The sequence below is a fragment of the Panthera uncia genome, assembly GCF_023721935.1.
Source record: "Panthera uncia isolate 11264 chromosome E2 unlocalized genomic scaffold, Puncia_PCG_1.0 HiC_scaffold_19, whole genome shotgun sequence".
NCBI lineage: Eukaryota > Metazoa > Chordata > Mammalia > Carnivora > Felidae > Panthera > Panthera uncia.
The window spans coordinates 9769013-9787285 of record NW_026057588.1 but is presented as its reverse complement, the minus strand read 5'-3'; the positions used below and the strand labels follow the sequence as shown (position 1 = coordinate 9787285).

The following is an 18273-nucleotide window of genomic DNA, read 5'->3' as shown; positions in this document are numbered from 1 at the left end:
ACCTGGGTGACCGTTTCTGAACCAATCACTGTGGCAGGGGGGTGGGATTATGATGATTAGTCCAAGCTTATTGGCCCAGTCTGGACCTGGGGGTTCGGAGGAAGTCAATCCAACTCAAACTTTATGGCTTTTATTACTGGGCTGGGGAGGGGGGCGAATGGACATTGTGAAGGTGATCGTATGTGCAAGCCATTTCTTTTTCTTTTTTTTTTTAATTAATTTATTTATTTTGAGAGAGAGAGAGAGAGAGAGAGCAAGTGGAAGAGGGGGAGAGAGAGAGAGAGAGGGAGAGAGAAGGAATCCCAAGCAGGCTCACTGTCAGCGCAGAGCCTGATGCAGGGGCTCAAACTCAGGAACGGGGTGGGGTGGGGTGGGGGGGAGATCGTGACCTGAGCCCAAGTCTGACACTTAATGGACTGAGCCACTCAGGGGCCCCTCTTGTTTTCTTTTTTAAAAATACAGTTGAGGGGCTCCTGGGTGGCTCGGTCTGTTAAGCATCCAGCTTTGGCTCAGGTCATGATCTCACGGTTGGTGGGTTCGAGCCCCGCCTCAGGCTCTGCGCTGACAGCTCGGAGCCTGGAGCCTGTTTCAAAAAATGTATATATTTTGAAACAATCACAGACTTACAGGAAAGTTGCAAGTGGGGCACAAAGCATTCTGTTTCCCTCCTGAACCATTTTGAGAGAAAATGGCCAGTGCGGTGCCCTGAATGTTGCAGTGGGTGTGTCCTTCAAAGACATTCCGAGGTAAAGAGACTTATGTTCTTTTTGGTCCCTAAGTTTAAAAAAAAATTTTTTTGGGGGGCGCCTGGGTGGCGCAGTCGGTTAAGCGTCCGACTTCAGCCAGGTCACGATCTCGCGGTCCGTGAGTTCGAGCCCCGCGTCAGGCTCTGGGCTGATGGCTCGGAGCCTGGAGCCTGTTTCCGATTCTGTGTCTCCCTCTCTCTCTGCCCCTCCCCCGTTCATGCTCTGTCTCTCTCTGTCCCAAAAATAAATAAACGTTAAAAAAAAATTTTTTTTTTTAATTTTTTTTTCAACGTTTTTTATTTATTTTTGGGACAGAGAGAGACAGAGCATGAACGGGGGAGGGGCAGAGAGAGAGGGAGACACAGAATCCGAAACAGAATCCCCCCCTGGTCCCTAAGTTTTATATGAGCCAACGTACAGCCCACGTTCCTCCACCACACTTCCCATTTACTCACGTGTTTGTGTCTACACAGACTCCTGGATTCTGATTTTATCAGGGGGTTATGGTCTCATTTGTCACCTCCGTGCTCAAATTGTCCCAGATGGGGCCAGCGGGAGCCCTCCGAGCTGGCTCTCGGTCCTTCCACCTGTTCTCCTCATTCTTTGGCCATTTCCTGACTTTCTCGACCCCCCCAAAAAGATGCTCCCGGATAACCTTGTATCTCCTCTGTCCCCTCTCCCTGGAATCAGCCATTCTCTCCAAGGAGAAGGGAGGGTGCTGTTGAAGGCAGGGGGCTGACCCCTCACCCCTGAATGACCCCCTCCGACTCCGATTTCAATGCGGCTGGCCCCGGCCAATGGCAGAGGCGATGCTCTAGCGGTTGCCATGGAGACTTCTGGGGCGCCCGAGCCGGTGACGTCACTGCGGGAACAAGTGCCGCGGCCACAGCCACATCCTTGTCTTCTCCGGGCCACGGGGCACTGAGGGCGGCCTCTGGGCCAGCCAGCCTACCTTCTGGGCCCCCCACCCACGACACCCCGGTGGCAGCAACCCCAGGGAGATCCGGCCTCCCAGATCCGCTGAGACCGCCAGGGCCGGCGAGACCTTTGGAGACCATCCCCAAGAAAGGACAGCGCATCTCCGGGCCCTCCTCGGTGCGGCCTTGCCCAGGTGGGGGGGAGCCCCCAGCCGGCTGGCAGGCGGCACCTCCATTTCACTCGGCCTCAGTCCCTGGGATCTCCCGAGAGCCCCCTCAGGGGAAGGTTTACAAGAAACCTGGACGCCGGGGCCCTGTGGGCAGGGCCAGGGGCCTCATCGACTAGAGGGACCGACCGGGCCCCTTGCGGCCTGTCTCCGGCTCAGCCTTTGCGAGGGGATCGTGGCATCCTGGATCGCCTTCCGGATCCCCGAGGCAGCTCGGGGGTGCCCCAGCGGGCATACTGCTGCCTCCGCGAGCTGGGCAGGATGCTGTTCGGGGTGAAGGACATCGCCCTGTTGGAGCACGGGTGCAAGGCTCTGGAGGTGGACAGTTACAAGTCCCTGATGATCCTGGATATCCCGGAAGACTGCGACCACGAGGAATTCGAAGACATCATACGGGCCCCCCTGAGACCTCTGGGCAAGTTCGAAGTGGCTGGGAAGGCCTTTCTGGAAGAAGAGAGGTCCAAGGCAGCCATCATCAGGCTGGCGGAGGACCTCAATTATGCCGTCATCCCCAGGGAGATCAAGGGCAAGGGCGGCCTGTGGAGGGTGGTCTACATGCCCCGGAAGCAGGACATTGAATTCCTGACCAAGCTGAACCTCTTCCTGCAGAGCGAGGGCAGGACGGTGGAGGACGTGGCCCGGGTCCTGAGGCAGGAATTGTGCCCCGCAGTGACGGGCCCCAGAGAGCCACCTGCCAGAAAGTGCCGCGCGCCCCCCGGGGCCGGGGAGAAGCAGCCCGGGGCTGGGGCCACCGCCGGGGCGGATGCGGCGCCGCCTCTGGACTCCACGGAGAAGCCGAGCAAGCCTGGAGATGACAAGAGAGGCAAGAGGAAGCATAAGAAAAACCGGCGAAGGCACCATGCATCTGACAAGCTGTGAGGTGACAGGGGGGGGGGGCGGGGGGGGGGGGGGGGGGGCGCGGCAGAGCGGGAGGGGGGTGTCATCTGAGTGGGTGCGGGTGCCGTTTGAGCGGATGTAGGTAATATTTGCTTGCGCAAACTCACTCACTCAACCAATGTTTTCTGGGCACCCACGGGGTCCGAGGCACAGCTTCGGGCACTGGCCATGCAGCCGGGAACAAACGGACCCACGCCTTGCCCTGGCGACACTCCCAATTCAGTATCCGAATAGGTGCGGGGAACACCTGAGTCGCTTGAACATACGAGTGACCCAGGTACCATTTGGATGGGTGGGTGGCATCTGAGTATGAACGGGATGTGGGCGTAGCGGGGGGCAACATGTAAGTGTGGGGGGAACACCTGGGTATGTGCGGGGGTATCATTTGAGGGGGCTGAGGGTAACTTCTGGGTGAAGAAGGGTCTCAGAGACCCTCCAACAACGTCTGACAACCTGGAGACCCCAAGGGAGCGGCCGCGAGGTCGCAGGCCGAGCCCAGAAGCGCCTCTCCCTGGAGACCGAGGGCCGTCCTCCCCCTCCCCGACCTCGCGTGAGCAGGTGTTTACAGGAAACGGAAGAGGAGAAACAGGGCCCGGGAGTCCAAGGTTGTGCAAGAGGTCTCGCGCCAGAATTGAGGAAAAGCCAAGAAGGAGGAACGTGTCAGGGAGCTCCCTGCTCTGGGGAAAGGCCACTGTCCCCTTCAGCACCGCCGTCCCCTCTCTGTGGGCTGAGGTTGGGGGACAGCGAAGCATGTGTTGCCAGGAAGACACCCAGAACCTTCTGGCTTTCAGCCCTGCTGGAAATCCCGCCATTGCAAAGTCTAGACCCATTTTGGTTTTTCAGCGGTTTCGTTTGGTTTTTGGGTTTTGGTTGGTTTGCTGGGGGGGTTGTTTTTGGTGTTGTTGTTGTTGTTGTTGTTGTTTTGTCTTTTAAAAGGATGTACCTTGAATGTGCCTCTGGCAGAAAGTCGTCCAGGGTGGACCACACTGTTTTACACACGGCAAGCAGAAACCATGCCTGACAAAGTGAGATGCCTGCTCGCCACACCTGAGGAGCTCCGTGCTCTGGCGCTTGACTCTCAAAAGCTGTCGCTGTTCTGTACTCGCTCGGTGTCCCTTACAGGGATGGTCAGACGGGGGACTCTTCTGCTCTGATTGGCGCCTGGGCTTGGGATGTGGGTCTCCCCAGATCCACCTCCAGAAGCTCTGACTTGCGCAGAGGGGGCGCTCGGCTCTACAGAGCAAAAGGCAAGACTCCCAGGAAAGAGTCCAAAAGGAGGTAAATAATTAAAGAGGTCACCTTCAAGGGTTATCGATTAACAACATGAACCTTGAGTCCCCCCGTGACGGTGAAGAACAACAACAAAATTAGTCAGGTGACATCCAAATGTCCATGGGGAGACAGAGCTCTCATTCGGGGACGTCTGACCTGTGAGTCTGTAAACTTCCATTGGTTCAGGGATTTGCAAGGGTTTGAGCAGAATTTCTTTTTTTTTTTTTTCTAATGCAATCTACACACACACACACACGCGCGCGCACACACACACACACACACACACACACACAGAGGCTCAGATTCTTACCTACCGAATTGTAATAGTGGAGCCAGCCCCCCAATGTATTACTATGGTGGGCATCAGTCATGTCCGTGAATTCCAGCATCCAACCTCTGTTCTCATTTCTATGGGGCTGCCCCCCGTGGCCCCCTTAGCAGAGCCCAGAGGTGGAGATTCTCTCTCTACCCACCCCTTCACCTTGGCAGCCAAGGTCCAGGGTGCAGGACCCACCCTCAGGAGGTCAGAAATTCCTCTCAGGTCCTTGCATTCCCAGCAAGTGTCAAGACCGAAGGAGTTTCTAGAGTTCGCTTGCAGTGACAACCCAAAACCCGAAAGACTCTGATTTCTGTAAACTCCCCAAGCTGACTCTGCACCAGCAGCCTCGACATCCCTTTTTGGTGTAAAGATTTCCCTGCCCTCCCCACGTGTGTATTTGATCTTCTTGCCAAGTGCATCCAGGGTCTAGAAGTTTGTAGTTTTCTATTGATCTTTTTCGCCCTTGTAAGTTTCCAGCCTGGGCAAAGCCACTCACAGTGTATCCTTCTACTGTGTTCACCGTTTCCTTTTCCTCTGAGCCCCAACTGGAACAAATGCTACACAGACCTCAGGCACGTTTGTTTGTTGCATGCTGGTCTCCCGTCAAGGCACAATCATTGCATCGTAACAAGGGACAGTGTGACATTTCTTACCGTCTTATCGCAGTGTCAGGGCTCTTCTTTGTGCTGATTGTGAGTTTCACGTGTTTCCTCTCCACCGTTCATATTTGTGATCCACGACGTTGAGTGGTCGTTCAACGTTGCCCCTGAAACCGAATCTACCGCTTCTCAAGGTTTTCTGGAAGAATTTCCGGACAGAGCGAAGCAAGCGGTTGTGCAGAACTGTTACGGTTTGAAGCCAGTTATCTGTGACTCGAGTCATGGCTGGCACACAGCAAATCCTGAGCGAAAATTCCCCAGGGGATGGGACACGCAGGCTGAGAGAAGCCTGCGGCTGGCCTCTGTAAACCCCCATTTTCGAAAGCAGGTTCAGTTAAAACGCTTCATCGTTCTTTGCGGCTCAGGCCCTATTGTACAAATATGAACGTGTAAAATAAACGTATTCGGATGCACACACAGTATGCTCTTTGATATGTGGGGGGAATCCATGGGAGATCTCATTTGGAAAAACAATCTAGCTGCCAAAACAACATTTGGGGCTTTTTTTTTTTTAAGTTTATTTATTTTGAGAGAGAGCGCGCGCACGCGGAGAGAGGTGGAGAGAGAGAAAACCAACCCCAAGCAGGCTGTGGGCGCAGAGCCTGATGCAGGGCTCGATCTCACCACCGAGAGATCGTGACCTGAGCTAAAATCAAGAGTCAGACGCTTAACCGACTGAGCCAGCCACATGCCCCTAAAAAAGCATTTTGAAAACTGCGTCCATGAGTTGCCTGAAGTTTTCCAGGGCTGGATGATTTTTTGTAAGGGGCGTCATCCTATCTCATGGCCAACGGAACACAAAACACGCAACGCTCTTCTCTCCCAGTGGCTCCCAGGGGCTGAGGGAAAAGGTGAAATGGTTTATCTGGGATAAAAACAAGATCCAGGCTGTGTTCCAGGGACTGTGCCCAGTTTTCAGTACTCATTAATTCATTGTATCTTCCCAACCCCCATGGTATGGCACTATGGATCCACAATCCCTTATCCAAAACCCTTGGGCCAGAGGTACTTCAGGATTCAGAGAGTTGCAATTCAGGAATTTCAGAAAAGTGAGACGGTGTCTACGTTTTATACTGTGTAATTCACCCCATGGACAGGTTTGGGCACCTCCCATAATCAAGCCTATTATATTAGTGTTCTGCAGGGAAATGTAGGATTTTGACATTAACGGAAATAAATTAAGACTATAACTAGCCCCCTGTCCTCCTAGATCTTGTCTCTAAATGTTTTCCTCCTTCTTGGGGCGGGGGGAGGGGTGATGCAAAGCTCTCTGAATTTTTTGGACCTCAGAAGGTTAGGGATGATGAGTTGTACTACTCACACTACGGATAAGGAAAATGAAGCTCAGGTTAGGTGACCTGCCAGAACCACACAGGAAAGCTCAAGAAGGACCAAAGCCCGGGTCTTTCTGTGGACAGTCTGTGCTCCTGACGCAGGGCTGGGTCTCTCTGCGGCTCCTCCAACAGTGCTCCCTGAGGACCACGGATCCTGAAGGAGGGCTCTGAACCTTGGAGAGGCCAAGCTGTATCCGATTCCCATGGGACTGGCGCTGGTGATTCCCCATGGGTTCCCCAGATTGCCTCTCTGTGCTTCTGCACCCTGCTCTGCGCCCTGGGAGACCGACCACCCTGCACTACATTACCCAAGCTCCTTTGCCCATGACTTCCGGATGGGATCAGCCAATGGGAGGCAGCAGCGGAGGCAGCGGGGGCGGGAGGAGAGAGAGAGGTCGGGGTGCTTCTTCCCCGCTCTCGCTCTCTCGCTGCTGGGCTCCCTCTGTTTTCTGGAAATTGTCATATCCTTCTAAGGTGATACATCTGTCTGTGTGGTCACTCCTCTGCCCACACTCCTCCTTGACTTCCATCCCCCTTCAGAAAGAAGCTCGACATCTTCATAACCCGCCCACCTCAGCACACCATCTGACGACACTAGCCATCCCCAGACATGCTCCTAGCCACCTCAGAACTTTTGCCCCATGTAATTGCCTCTGCCTGGGACACTCTTGTATGACTCCCACTGACTCTTACCCCTTAGGTCCCTTTTTCCAGGAAGCCTTCCAGGCCACCCCCAGGATGGATTGTTCCCCCTAGTGTATCTCCTTATAGCTCCCCTGTATTTTTCTGGCTTGGTATGTCTCCCGATGGTGATTAATTTATTTGTATAGATCTGTTGAATGCCAGTCTTCCTTGTAAGACTATGAGCTCCCAGAAGGCAGAGCTGGGTCTATCTCGTTGCCCACTATATCCTCTGGGCCCAGCACTGTATCTGGCACATAGTAGGTACTCAAGAAATGCATATACACATGTGACTGTTTTCCTATAGGTTGTATTTTCATTCAGAAATGGTAAAGCCATGAGATAAGGAGATGGCTGTCATTGAAAAGATAGGGGCACCTGGGTGGCTCAGTCGGTTGAGCGTCCGACTTCGGCTCAGGTCATGATCTCCCGGTTTGTGAGTTTGAGCCCTGCGTCGGGCTCTGTGCTGATGGCTAAGAGCCCGGAACCTGCTTCGGATTCTCTGTCTCTCTTTATCTCTGCCCCGCCCCCACTTGCACTCTCTCAAAAATGAAAAGCATTAAAAAATGTTTTTGAAAGAAAGAAAGAAAAGATAGTTTGTTACATTCCATATTCTATCAAGAGGATGGGACATGTCACACCATGGGGTGCCATATGACGAAACACCAGCATTGGTCAGGAGGCAGAGGGAAGAGCAGGGGAAACCGTGGGCAAGAGCTTTTATTGTGGTTTCTGCGTGAAGGAATGGGTGAGGCAGGGTAAGCAGTATTATGATTGGCTAGGTTGAATAATTTCAGCAGATTCTGGGGTGTGGGGGCTGTCCCTTCTTGGGGACAGGACCCGGCCCTGGGGTGAACAGAGCAGGTGGGTGGTGCCAGAGTGTGAGGGCCTGATAAAGGACATAGCTGGGGGTGTGGGCTCTGGGCTGGCCGGTTTGCATTTAACGAACATGCTCCAAGGCCGGCACTGCTTACTTTCTCTAGAAATTTCTTAACCCCAGCGGGGCAGCCCCTCAAGAGTCAGCAAGGCCCCAGACATCAGAGCGGCAGAATATGGAAAACAGGGGCACCTCAGTGGCACAGTTGGTTAGGCATCTGCCTCTTGATTCCAGCTCAGGTCATGGTCTCATGGTAGTGGGATCGAGCCCCACGTCGGGCTCGGCACCTACAGCAAAGAGCCTGCTTGGGGTTCTCTCTCTCTCTCCCTCTCTCTCTCTTCCCCTTCTCCATCTCTTGAAATAAAGAAACATTAAAAAAGAATACGGAAAATAAAAGACACAGTTGTTACAATAACACACATAGAACGCAGACAAATATCTATGCACGTCAATAGTGGAACTGAATCTGAAATTCCTCGCATTGGCTCACTAGGCAACCTGCCAGTTCAGGAAGCAGATGCATCTGTGCCGTGTACGGTGAAGAAAAGAGTTGGACTTATGGCCTGGGTTCAAGTCCCGATTCCTCCGCTTCCCAGAGCATGGGCCTGGGCAAGCCACTTGACCTCCTGTGTCTCAGGTTGCTTACTTATAAAATGGGGGTAGTGGTAACTTAGTTCCCCAAGGGTGGGGAGGAGTGTACCCGTGCAGACCTGTAAACGACTTAGCACAGCGGCTAAGAGGGAGAAAGCTGTTGAGCGTTGGCCACTGGGATCCTGGGTCTGGTGACTGTTGTGTTTCGCACGGACAAAGAACGCATTAGCCTGGTTTTACATCTCAGACTCCTGAACTAAATGTGTCCCCAGCTTCCTCAGAAGACAATCTGGTCTCTGGGTAATGACCAGTGGCTGCTTTGGAACCCGAACAGAGTAGCGAATACACCGAGGTAATACCCCTCGGGAGACAGTACCCGACCCGCGCCTCCAGCATCAACGGGACACATGACGGAGAGAGTGTCCAAGGCTTCAGAGCTGTGCAGACAGAGCTGGGTTCAAATCCTGACTCTGCCACCGACTAGCTGTGTGCCTTCAGGGAGGTGACTTCACCTCTCTGGGCCTCGGTCTCCTCATCGGTAAAGTGGGGCTAATATGACCCATGCCACAGTTTCTTTGCAGCAGAGAGAATACAGACCCACAGGCTCTGGGGGCGCCTGGGTGGCTCAGTCGGTTGAGCGTCCGACTTCAGCTCAGGTCACGATCTCGCGGTCTGTGAGTTCGAGCCCCGTGTCGGGCTCTGGGCTGATGGCTCAGAGCCTGGAGCCTGCTTCGGATTCTGTGTCTCCCTCTCTCTCTCTGCCCCTCCCCCGTTCATGCTCTGTCTGACTCTGTCTCAAAAATAAATAAATGTTTAAAAAAATTAAAAAAAAAAACAACACAGGCTCTGGGGGGGCCTGGGGGGGGGGGGGGGGGGGGGGGGGGGGGGGGCTCAGTCGGTTAAATGTCCGACTTCAGCTCAGGTCATGATCTCATGGTTCGTCCGTTTGAGCCCTGTGTGGGGCTCTGTGCTGACAGCTCAGAGCCTGGAGCCTGCTTTGGATTCTGTGTCTCCCTCTCTCTCTGCCCCTCCCCACCCTCTCTCTCTCTCTCAAAAAAAAAAAAAAAAAAAGAATAAAGTTTTTTAATTAAAAAAAAAAAAGAAGAAGAAAAAAGAAAACTCCTGAAAAAGGAACCCTCTAGGGACAGAAATCAGATCCGTGGTTGGGAGTAGGCAGAAGGGGGATGCCACGGAAGACACTAAGGAACTTTCTGGGGGGTGATTGAGTCTTCTATATCTTTTCTTTTTTTTTTTTTTTAATGTTTCTTTATTCTTGAGAGAGTCATACAAGCAGGTAACCTTACCTGTACCTGATTCTGGGGGTCAGGAGACTACAACGGTAACATCTTCACTTCGGGGATGATGGTTCTTGAAAGAAAAGGTCACAGAAGAAAACATGGATGTTTTCATTTGGAATTTTCCTCATCCGAGGCTGGGGAATTACCCGCCACACCGCTGGGGTCTAGATTTGTTCCTTGCGCCTGTGGTAACAAATTACCACAAACCGGACAGCTCAGGAGAGCAGCAGTTTATTCCCTCGTGGTCCTGGGGGCCAGAAGTGCAACACCAAGGTGTTGGCGAGGCTGAGCTCCCTGTGAAGCCTCTAGGAGAGGATCCTTCCTTCCTTCTTCCAGCTTCTGGTGGCTCCTGGCGTTTTCTGGGGCGCCTGGGTGGCTCAGTTGGTTAAGCGACGGACTCTCGGTTTCGGCTCATGTCATGAGCTCACTGTTCATGAGTTCGAGCCCTGCATTGGGCTCTGTAGGGAGCGCGGAGCCTGCTGGGGATTCTCTCTCCCTCTCTCCCTCTCTCTCTGTCCCTCCCCTGCTCACATTCTCTCTCGCAAAATAAATAAACTTTAAAAAAAAAAAAAAAAAGGACACTCCTGATGCCCCACCCAGATAATCTAGGGTAATCTCATCTCAAAATCCTTCATTACATCTGCAAAGATCCTTTTCCAAATAAAGTAACAATTTCAAATTCCAGGGATTTGGACTGGAAATCTGTCGGTAGCCACTATTCAAACTATTACAAGATCTCTGCAACTCCCACCCCTCTTTTAAGGGTCCCTCTACTTTGCTCAAATGGGGGAAAGCCTAATGTCCAACGTGGCTCTTTGCAGGTGCTGTGTGGTATTTCCAAGTTCCTCCCCTGTTTCTGCCCAGCCCCACCAACCATCACCTCTGTCAGAGTCACTTGGAGAGATTTTTTTTAAATGTTTACTCATTTATTTTTGAGAGAGAGAGAGGGAGATTGTGAGTGGGGGAGGGGCAGAGAGGGAAGGAGAGCATCCGAGGCAGGCTCCACGCTGACAGCAGAGGGCCTGATGAGGGGCTCAAACTCACGAACCCTGAGATCATGACCTGAACTGAAGTTGGACGCTTACGCGATTAAGCCAGCCAGGCGCCCCAGGGAGATTATTTTTTTTAACACAGTACCCCGCTCCCCACCCTGAGATATTCTGATCCAAAAGGGTGAGCTCGGGAAATTGAGTGATTTCTAAAACTCTCCCCAGTGATTCTAATGTGCAAACCAGATTTGCGAATCACTGCCTTAGAGAAACGTGTCGCGTGAATGGATGAATGAATGAATGAATGATTTTTCAAAAGTACAGCTATTCTAACTGCTGGCTTTGCTTCTACACTTGCCAAACAAGCTCCAGATTCTGGGTTGAAGAGGGGAGAGGCAGGAGTGGCCCGATATGTGGCTGATTCTGGTGGTCAGAACGGGGATCACAAGGCTGCTTCCTGCCTTGTTTGTTGAGCACCTACTACGTCTTGTCAATTAACCCATTGATTAAAAACTGTAGGTAATTAACATCCTGTTCATCCCAGACAGGGATCTGATTTCTGGGCGTTTGAGACGGAGGACAAGTCTAGTGACTGTGCCAAGGTTACAAATGTCACCTGGGGCGGCCGGGGCAGTGGGGGAGGAAGTCTTCACGGATTGCCCACCAACCTTGTTCCCCATCCCCAACCTACCACAGGCAACTGAGAAAATAAAGGAGCCGTTAAAGGTACAGGGGGTGGAACGTAAGGAACCTGAGTGTTTCAAGGCTCTGTCACTTACTAGCTGTGTGGCTTTCTTTGGCCTCATCTTTTCTCATCAGAAAAATGGGAATAAATACTTTAAGAGGGGTTCTAAGGAGGAAAAGAAAAAAAATGCATAGGGACAGAGACAACGTAGGTGTCCAAAGTGAATAATTATCCGTATCATCATGTTCCCTGCTTTTGGGCACACCGACGAAGGGGGGAGTTGTCACAAAAAAAGAAAATCAAGATTGATCTGCATACACAGATACGGAAAGGCTTCAAGACAGGCTATGAAGTGAAAAAAGCAAAATTTATAGTTAATAGATCTGGTGCAATCCTCTCGTTCATTCACTCAACAAACATTTTGAGCGCCTGGGGTGCCTGGGAGGCTGTCGGTTGAGTGTCCGACTTCGGCTCAGGTCATGATCTCGTGGACCATGAGTTGGAGCCCCGCCCCCCCCCATTGGGCTCTGTGCTGACGGCTCAGAGCCTGGAGCCTGCTTCGGATTCTGTGTCTCCCTCTCTCTTATTCCCTGCCCACCTCCTCACTGTGCTCTGTCTCTCACTCTCTGTCTCTCTCTGACTCAAAAATAAATAAACGTTTAAAAAAATTTTTTTTAATATTTGGAGCACCTGTCAGTACTGTTCCAGGTTCTGAGAATTTAACAGCGAACAAACTAGAAAAATAGCCCACCCCTCACGGGGCATGTATTCTAATAGTGTGAGGCAACAAATAAATAAGAAAATACTAGGAAGTTGTAAGTACTATGATAAAAATAATTCAGAATGATGTGGAAAATCCACCCTCCCCCGGGGGGAAATTCTAAAATTACACATGTAAGCTTTATTTATTTATTTATTTATTATATTTTATTATATTTTATATTTTATATATTATATTTTATTGTATTTTATTTATTATTATTTATTTATAATAATTATATATATATATTTTTTGAAAAGTACAGAGGTATTTCACTGTGGTTACTTTGGGGCAGGGGGAGGCCGGAGGCTGGCAGAGGGAGACTTGTTTTTCATTTTATACCTTTCTCTAACTTCATTTTCTCTCTTTTTTTTTTTTTAGTTTGTTTGAGAGAGACAGAGAGAGGGAGAACAATCGGGGGAGGAACAGAGAGAGGGAGAGAGAGAGCGAGAGAGAATCCCAAGCAGTCTCTGCACTGGGCTCGAACCCAGATCACGACCTAAGCCAAAATCAAGAGTCAGACACTCAACCGACTGAGCCACCCAGGCGCCCCAGGGTTGGCAATTTTTGCAAGAGCCTTGACCATTTGCGGTTTTCATTTCTAAGATAACGTTCCCCCCCCCCCCCCCCCCCCCCCCCCCCACCCCCGCCCTCAAGCTTTTTACCAATTACAGAAACCAAATGTCTCATCTGCGAGAGGTCATTCCGCTCGCAAGTCTTGACTTTTCCGACTTGGATTCTTAAACCAGTATTTCTCAAACGGGGGGGCCTCGGAATTCTTAGTTTCGGGTGGCTTTTCAGGGAGGCTGATTGGGGAATCCGGCCCAGAGAAAGGAGATGAAGCCTAGAAAAGGCTCTGCCCCGCCCCCGCCGCCCCAGCCCTCCCCTCCCCTCCGTGGGCACACTGGCGCTGCGGAGCGCGTCTCCTCGTTGCCGGGGAGACCGCTCGCGAGGCTCCAAACCTCGCACCAGGGAGGGGCGGGGCGGTGGGAGGCTGGGCGGGGCCTGAGCGCGCCCGCCGGGAAGGAGCTGGTGTGAGCGAGAAAATCCGGCAAAGCCCAACGGCCTGGCTCTGCAAAGGCGAAAACAACCCGAACGAGCCAATACTTGTGCACAGGCCTCGCGGAGATCTTCACCAACCCCCGCCCGCCGAGCATCTCCCTTCCCTTCCCTTCCCTCTCTCTCTACACATCTGCCTGGTTCCTTCAAGAATTAAATAAAATCCCACGTCGTGAGTTAAATACAATCACACGTATTCATGGGGCGCTTGGGTGGCTCAGATCGGTTAGGCAGCCGACGCTTGATTTCGGCTCTGATCGTGATCTCACGGTTTGTGGGTTCCAGCCCCACATTGGGTTCTGTGCTCACAGCTCCCAGCCTTCTTCGGATCCTGTGTCTCCTGCTCTCTCCCCTTCCCCACTTGTTCCGCCCCCCTTCGCTCTCTCTCAAAAAAAAAATGTTAAAAAAAATTTTTTTAATTACATGTGTTCATTTTTACACTTTGTATTTATGTCACTATTTCACAGGTTTTTTTTTTTTAACTATTGCTGAAATTTTTCTTTTTAAACAGATTGTATATTTCATTATAATTGGTTTCCTTTGTAATCCAGTGAATGTAATTCCTTTTTTTTTTTTTTTTTTAATGTTTATTTATTTTGGGGAGAGAGACAGAATGCGAGCGGGGGAGGGGTAGAGAGAGAGGGAGACACAGAATCCGGAAGCAGGCTCCAGGCTCTGAGCTGTCAGGACGGAGCCGGATGCGGGGCTCAGTGTCACCAACCACAAGATCATGACCTGAGTGGAAGTGGAACCTTAACCAACTGAGTCACCCAGGAGTCCCAGTGGACGCAATTCTATGCACTGAAAAACTTTATCTTGAAATGCGACCCGTAGCACTTAGGAAGGGTTGGGTGCCTGGGTGTCTCAGTCGGTTGAGCTACTGACCAGCTCAGGTCATGATCTCGCGGTCTGTGAGTTGGAGCCCTGAGTCGGGCCCTGTGCTGACAGCTCAGAGCCTGGAGCCTGCTTTGGGTTCTGTGCCTCCCTCTCTCTCTGCCCCTCTCCCGCTCATGCTCTGTCTCAGAAATAAACATAGGGGCGCCTGGGTGGCGCAGTCGGTTAAGCGTCCGACTTCAGCCAGGTCACGATCTCGCGGTCCGTGAGTTCGAGCCCCGAGTCAGGCTCTGGGCTGATGGCTCGGAGCCCGGAGCCTGTTTCCGATTCTGTGTCTCCCTCTCTCTCTGCCCCTCCCCCGTTCATGCTCTGTCTCTCTCTGTCCCAAAAATAAATTAAAAAAAACGTTGAAAAAAAAATTAAAAAAAAATAATAAAAAAAAGAAATAAACATTAAAAAACATTTCTTTTAAAAGAAAGGGTTAAGGATTCCTGAGATGAAGGACCTTGGAGAGGGTAGAGGCCACCCTATATCTGGCAGGTGTAGGGGAGTGTAGAATGACCTTGAGCAGAGGGAAATTGCCAAGAGAAGGTGGGCCCATAACATTCTGGGCATTGGGAGCAGCAAGTGCAAAGGCCCTGAGGCTGGTGTCTCTGATGAACAGCGAAGAGGCAGGTGTGTCTGGAGGTGATGGAGTCGGCGAGGAGGAGAGAAGGAAAGCGGAGGAGGTGTGCTAGGGCTTTGTGGACGGTGGTGAGGACTTCGATTTTACTGAGTAAACTGGATGATTTTTGAAAGAATAGAGACGGCGCTGACTTAAGTTGTTAAAAGATCCCTCCAGCTGCCGGGTTGGGAAGGATTGCAGGCGGTGAGAGGGAAGCAAGGAGCTGTTTGCAAGGGTCCGGTGACCTTGTAGCTCTGAGAATTCATTCTGGGCCCATTCAGCAGGGTGCCTGCTTCCAAGGAAACTCTCCACGCAAGTTAAATGTTACTATTACCAATGCCACCGTGATGCGTACTCGTGCTCGGCTACCTGCCTCAGAGTTCTCTGAGTGGGGCCCCCTGTGTGGGGCACATCCTGGGCCCCACAGTCCAGGGATCCCGACCTACTATGTCCGTCTGAGTCTGAGGACCTTTGGGTTAATTTAACTTAGTGAACATTTTTTTTTTTTTTTGAACATTTCTGACAGCTAAAAATCCAAGCAATAATTCAAGCAAGAAGATAAAGAGTAAAAAATGCAGGTCTCGGCCACCTCTGGGGATCCCCAGTCTCCCTCCCCAGAAACAGTCACTGTTGGTAGTGGTTTTGTTTTTTTTTTTTAATGTTTATTTTTGAACGTTTTTGTTTTTTTTTTTGTTTTTTTTTTTTTTTTTAATTTATTTTTGGGACAGAGACAGAGCATGAACGGGGGAGGGGCAGAGAGAGAGGGAGACACAGAATCGGAAACAGGCTCCCGGCTCTGCACACGGCCAGCACAGAGCCCGACGCAGGGCTTGAACTCACCAACTGTGAGATCATGACCTGAGCCAAAGTTGGACGCCCAACCGACTGGGCCACCCAGGAGCCCCTGTCAGTGTTTGTCCCTGTGAGGAGTACATGCACACACCTAGGTCCTTTGCCCCCCACCCCCCACTCACACACACACACACACACACACACACACACACACACATCTTACTGTTTCAGATTCAAAGCCAGGTCCCATCGTTTCCAGTAGTGGGACCTTGAGGCAGGGATCTTACATTCTCAGCTATAAAATCAGAGTCATCACCACTCTATCTGCATCATAGTGTTACAGCGAGGATGTCATGAGTTGATTCGTAGAAAGCACCTACAACCGTACCTAGGACATACGAAACCTGACCATCCTTCTTTCCACTAGTTACTTCTTTTTACGTGGCTGCATAGTATTTCACTGGGAGAACCAGTCAACCGGGCCAGTCCCTCCTGATGAACCCTGAGGTCCATTCATTCACACGAACATCTTTACTGAGCCCCTACTGTGTGCGGAGTCCCACGCTGGAGGCTGGCACAAGAAGGCCCTGGTACCAATTTCTGCGCCAAGACGCATGGCAGGTACCCAAAGTCCCATGGTGCAAAAGGGTAACGGACACCGCCAGTGGCCTTCAAAAGGACTGCCCCGTTAGCGCACCCACCTTCCAGGGCTTGGCTGGAACCCGCACGTTTAGAATGGCAGGTTGGGGAACTGCCGCCTTTCTGGGGAAAGGTGCTGACGTGGGCCTCGGCGGGCGATCGGCTGGGAAGCGATGGCCCCAGCGAGGCCCGCAGCGCGGCCACACCCCTGTGCGGGAGGGGAGCGAGGGCGCCCCGAAGGGAGTGGACAGCCCCCCTGTCAGTCTTCCCGAGTCGGGGAGTGTAAGATGAGAAGGGGGAAGGTGGGCCTCACCCTCGGGGAGAGAGCGAGGAGGAACTTCCTGCCCGCGCGCGCGCTCCTCGGTGCCGAGCGCACCGGCTGGGAGGCTGTAGGCGCGTCAAGGTCAGCCTGGACGGGGGTGGCTGCCTGCCTGGGGGCGGGAGACCCTCCCGGGGGGCTGGGCTGCGGCCTCCGAGCGCCTCGGCCATATTGAACAGCCACGGCTGAGTCGTCTTTGTCTGCGAAGTCCTCTCCCAAGCTGCAGGCGAGTCCCCGAGGCAGGAAGAGCCACGGGGCAGCCCGTGCGCCCCAACTCGGAGCCCGGACACCGCGTTCGCAGCTGGCCGGTGGGCTTCGAGCCTCAGGACCCATCTCACCCCCGGCCCACGTAAGCATCCCCGGGGTTGATTCCCGCCAGTCCTTGGTGGGGAGCCGGACTTGACCAAGACTGGACTCGGTCGCGGGCAGAGAAGTTAGGAGGGGCTGGCTCCTCCTTGGCTGGAGAGGTGAGACCCTCCGGGCAGTTCGGCCGGGACCCCCCACCCCGAAGACCCAGGCCTACTTGTAGTTTGGGGTCGTTGCCCCCACCCCAGCTTTCACCCTGGAGATCTTAAAGACCCTCGAGAAAAGCCACGTGGGGGGCTGGTTCCCCTGGGGCTTCCTCCCATCCCCCGACTGCCTGATCCTGTGGAGCGTCCCAGATGTCTGCAAAGACGTGGACCTGGATGTCCTCGTGGAAGCCTTGAAACCCGTGGGGACCTTTAAGAAGATTGGCAAGGTGTTCCGCAGGGAGGAGGACTCCACGGTGGGGATGCTGCAGATCGGCGAGGACGTCGACTATTTGCTCATCCCCCGGGAGGTCAGGCTGGCCGGGGGCGTGTGGAGGGTCATCTCCAAGCCGGCCACCAAGGAAGCCGAATTTCGGGAGCGGCTGACCCAGTTTCTGGAGGAAGAAGGCCGCACGCTGGAGGACGTGGCCCGCATCATCGAGAAGAGCACCCCACACCCGCCCCAGCCCCCCAAAAAGCCCAAGGAGCCCCGAGTGAGGAGGAGAGTCCCACAAATGGTGACCCCTCCCCCGCGGCTGGTCGTGGGCACCTATGACAGCAGCAACGCCAGCGACAGCGAGTTCAGTGACTTCGAGACCTCCAGACGCAAGGGCGACAAGGGTCACAACGGCCCGGGGCGCGGCAGGAGGGTGCGCAAGATGCCTGTCAGTTACCTGGGCAGCAAATTTCTGGGGAGCGACCTGGAAAGCGGGGATGACGAGGAACTGGTGGAGGCCTTCCTGCAGCGAGGGGAGAAGAAGCCCAGCGCGCCACCTGCCCGCCGCCGCGTGAACCTGCCGGTGCCCATGTTTGAGGACAACCCCAGGCCGCAGCTGTCCAAGGCAGACAGGTGGCGAGAGTACGTCAGCCAGGTGTCCTGGGGGAAGCTGAAGCGGAGGGTGAAGGGCTGGGCGCCGAGGTCCAGCCCCGAGGTGGGCGAGGCCCGGCAGGCCTCTCCCAGGGTGGAGAGGGACGGGGCATGGGCGCCAGGCAGGGCCAGCCTGGGGGATAATGTGGGCAACGCAGGAGGCGGCCAGGTGCCCGAGACTGCCCCAAGACGATGGAGGCCCAGAATCAACTGGGCCTCTTTCCGCCGTCGTAGGAGGGAGGAGGCAGCAGCATCCACAGTTCAGGTGGCAGAGGCTGCAGATGATCAGAGGGCAGAGGCTGCAGACGATCAGGGGGCAGAGGCTGCAGACGATCAG

General features: G+C 53.1%; 2 protein-coding genes across 6 annotated transcripts in view; both read left to right on the top strand.

The window, feature by feature from the left end:
- Positions 1 to 1014: 1014 nt before the first annotated feature.
- PNMA8C (PNMA family member 8C) lies at positions 1015 to 5390 on the top strand. Of its 5 annotated transcripts, none has more exons than XR_007455605.1 (3): positions 1015 to 2770; positions 3751 to 4065; positions 5172 to 5390. XR_007455605.1 is itself a non-coding variant. In XM_049620901.1 (2 exons), exon 1 carries the CDS (start codon positions 2152 to 2154, stop codon positions 2767 to 2769), a length of 618 nt encoding a protein of 205 aa, XP_049476858.1. In that variant the 5' UTR covers positions 1015 to 2151; the 3' UTR covers position 2770; positions 3751 to 5390. The 5 variants fall into 5 exon arrangements, 1 of the variants encoding a protein (XP_049476858.1); XR_007455604.1 differs by having other exon boundaries at positions 5126 to 5390; XR_007455602.1 differs by having other exon boundaries at positions 4849 to 5390.
- An 11204-nt stretch (positions 5391 to 16594) lies between these two features.
- Positions 16595 to 18273, top strand: part of CCDC8 (coiled-coil domain containing 8) — a 3467-nt gene continuing 1788 nt past the window's right edge. Inside the window, 1 exon segment of the mRNA XM_049621095.1 lies at positions 16595 to 18271. Coding sequence (XP_049477052.1) covers positions 17332 to 18271 — 940 coding nt within the window. The 5' untranslated portion in view covers positions 16595 to 17331.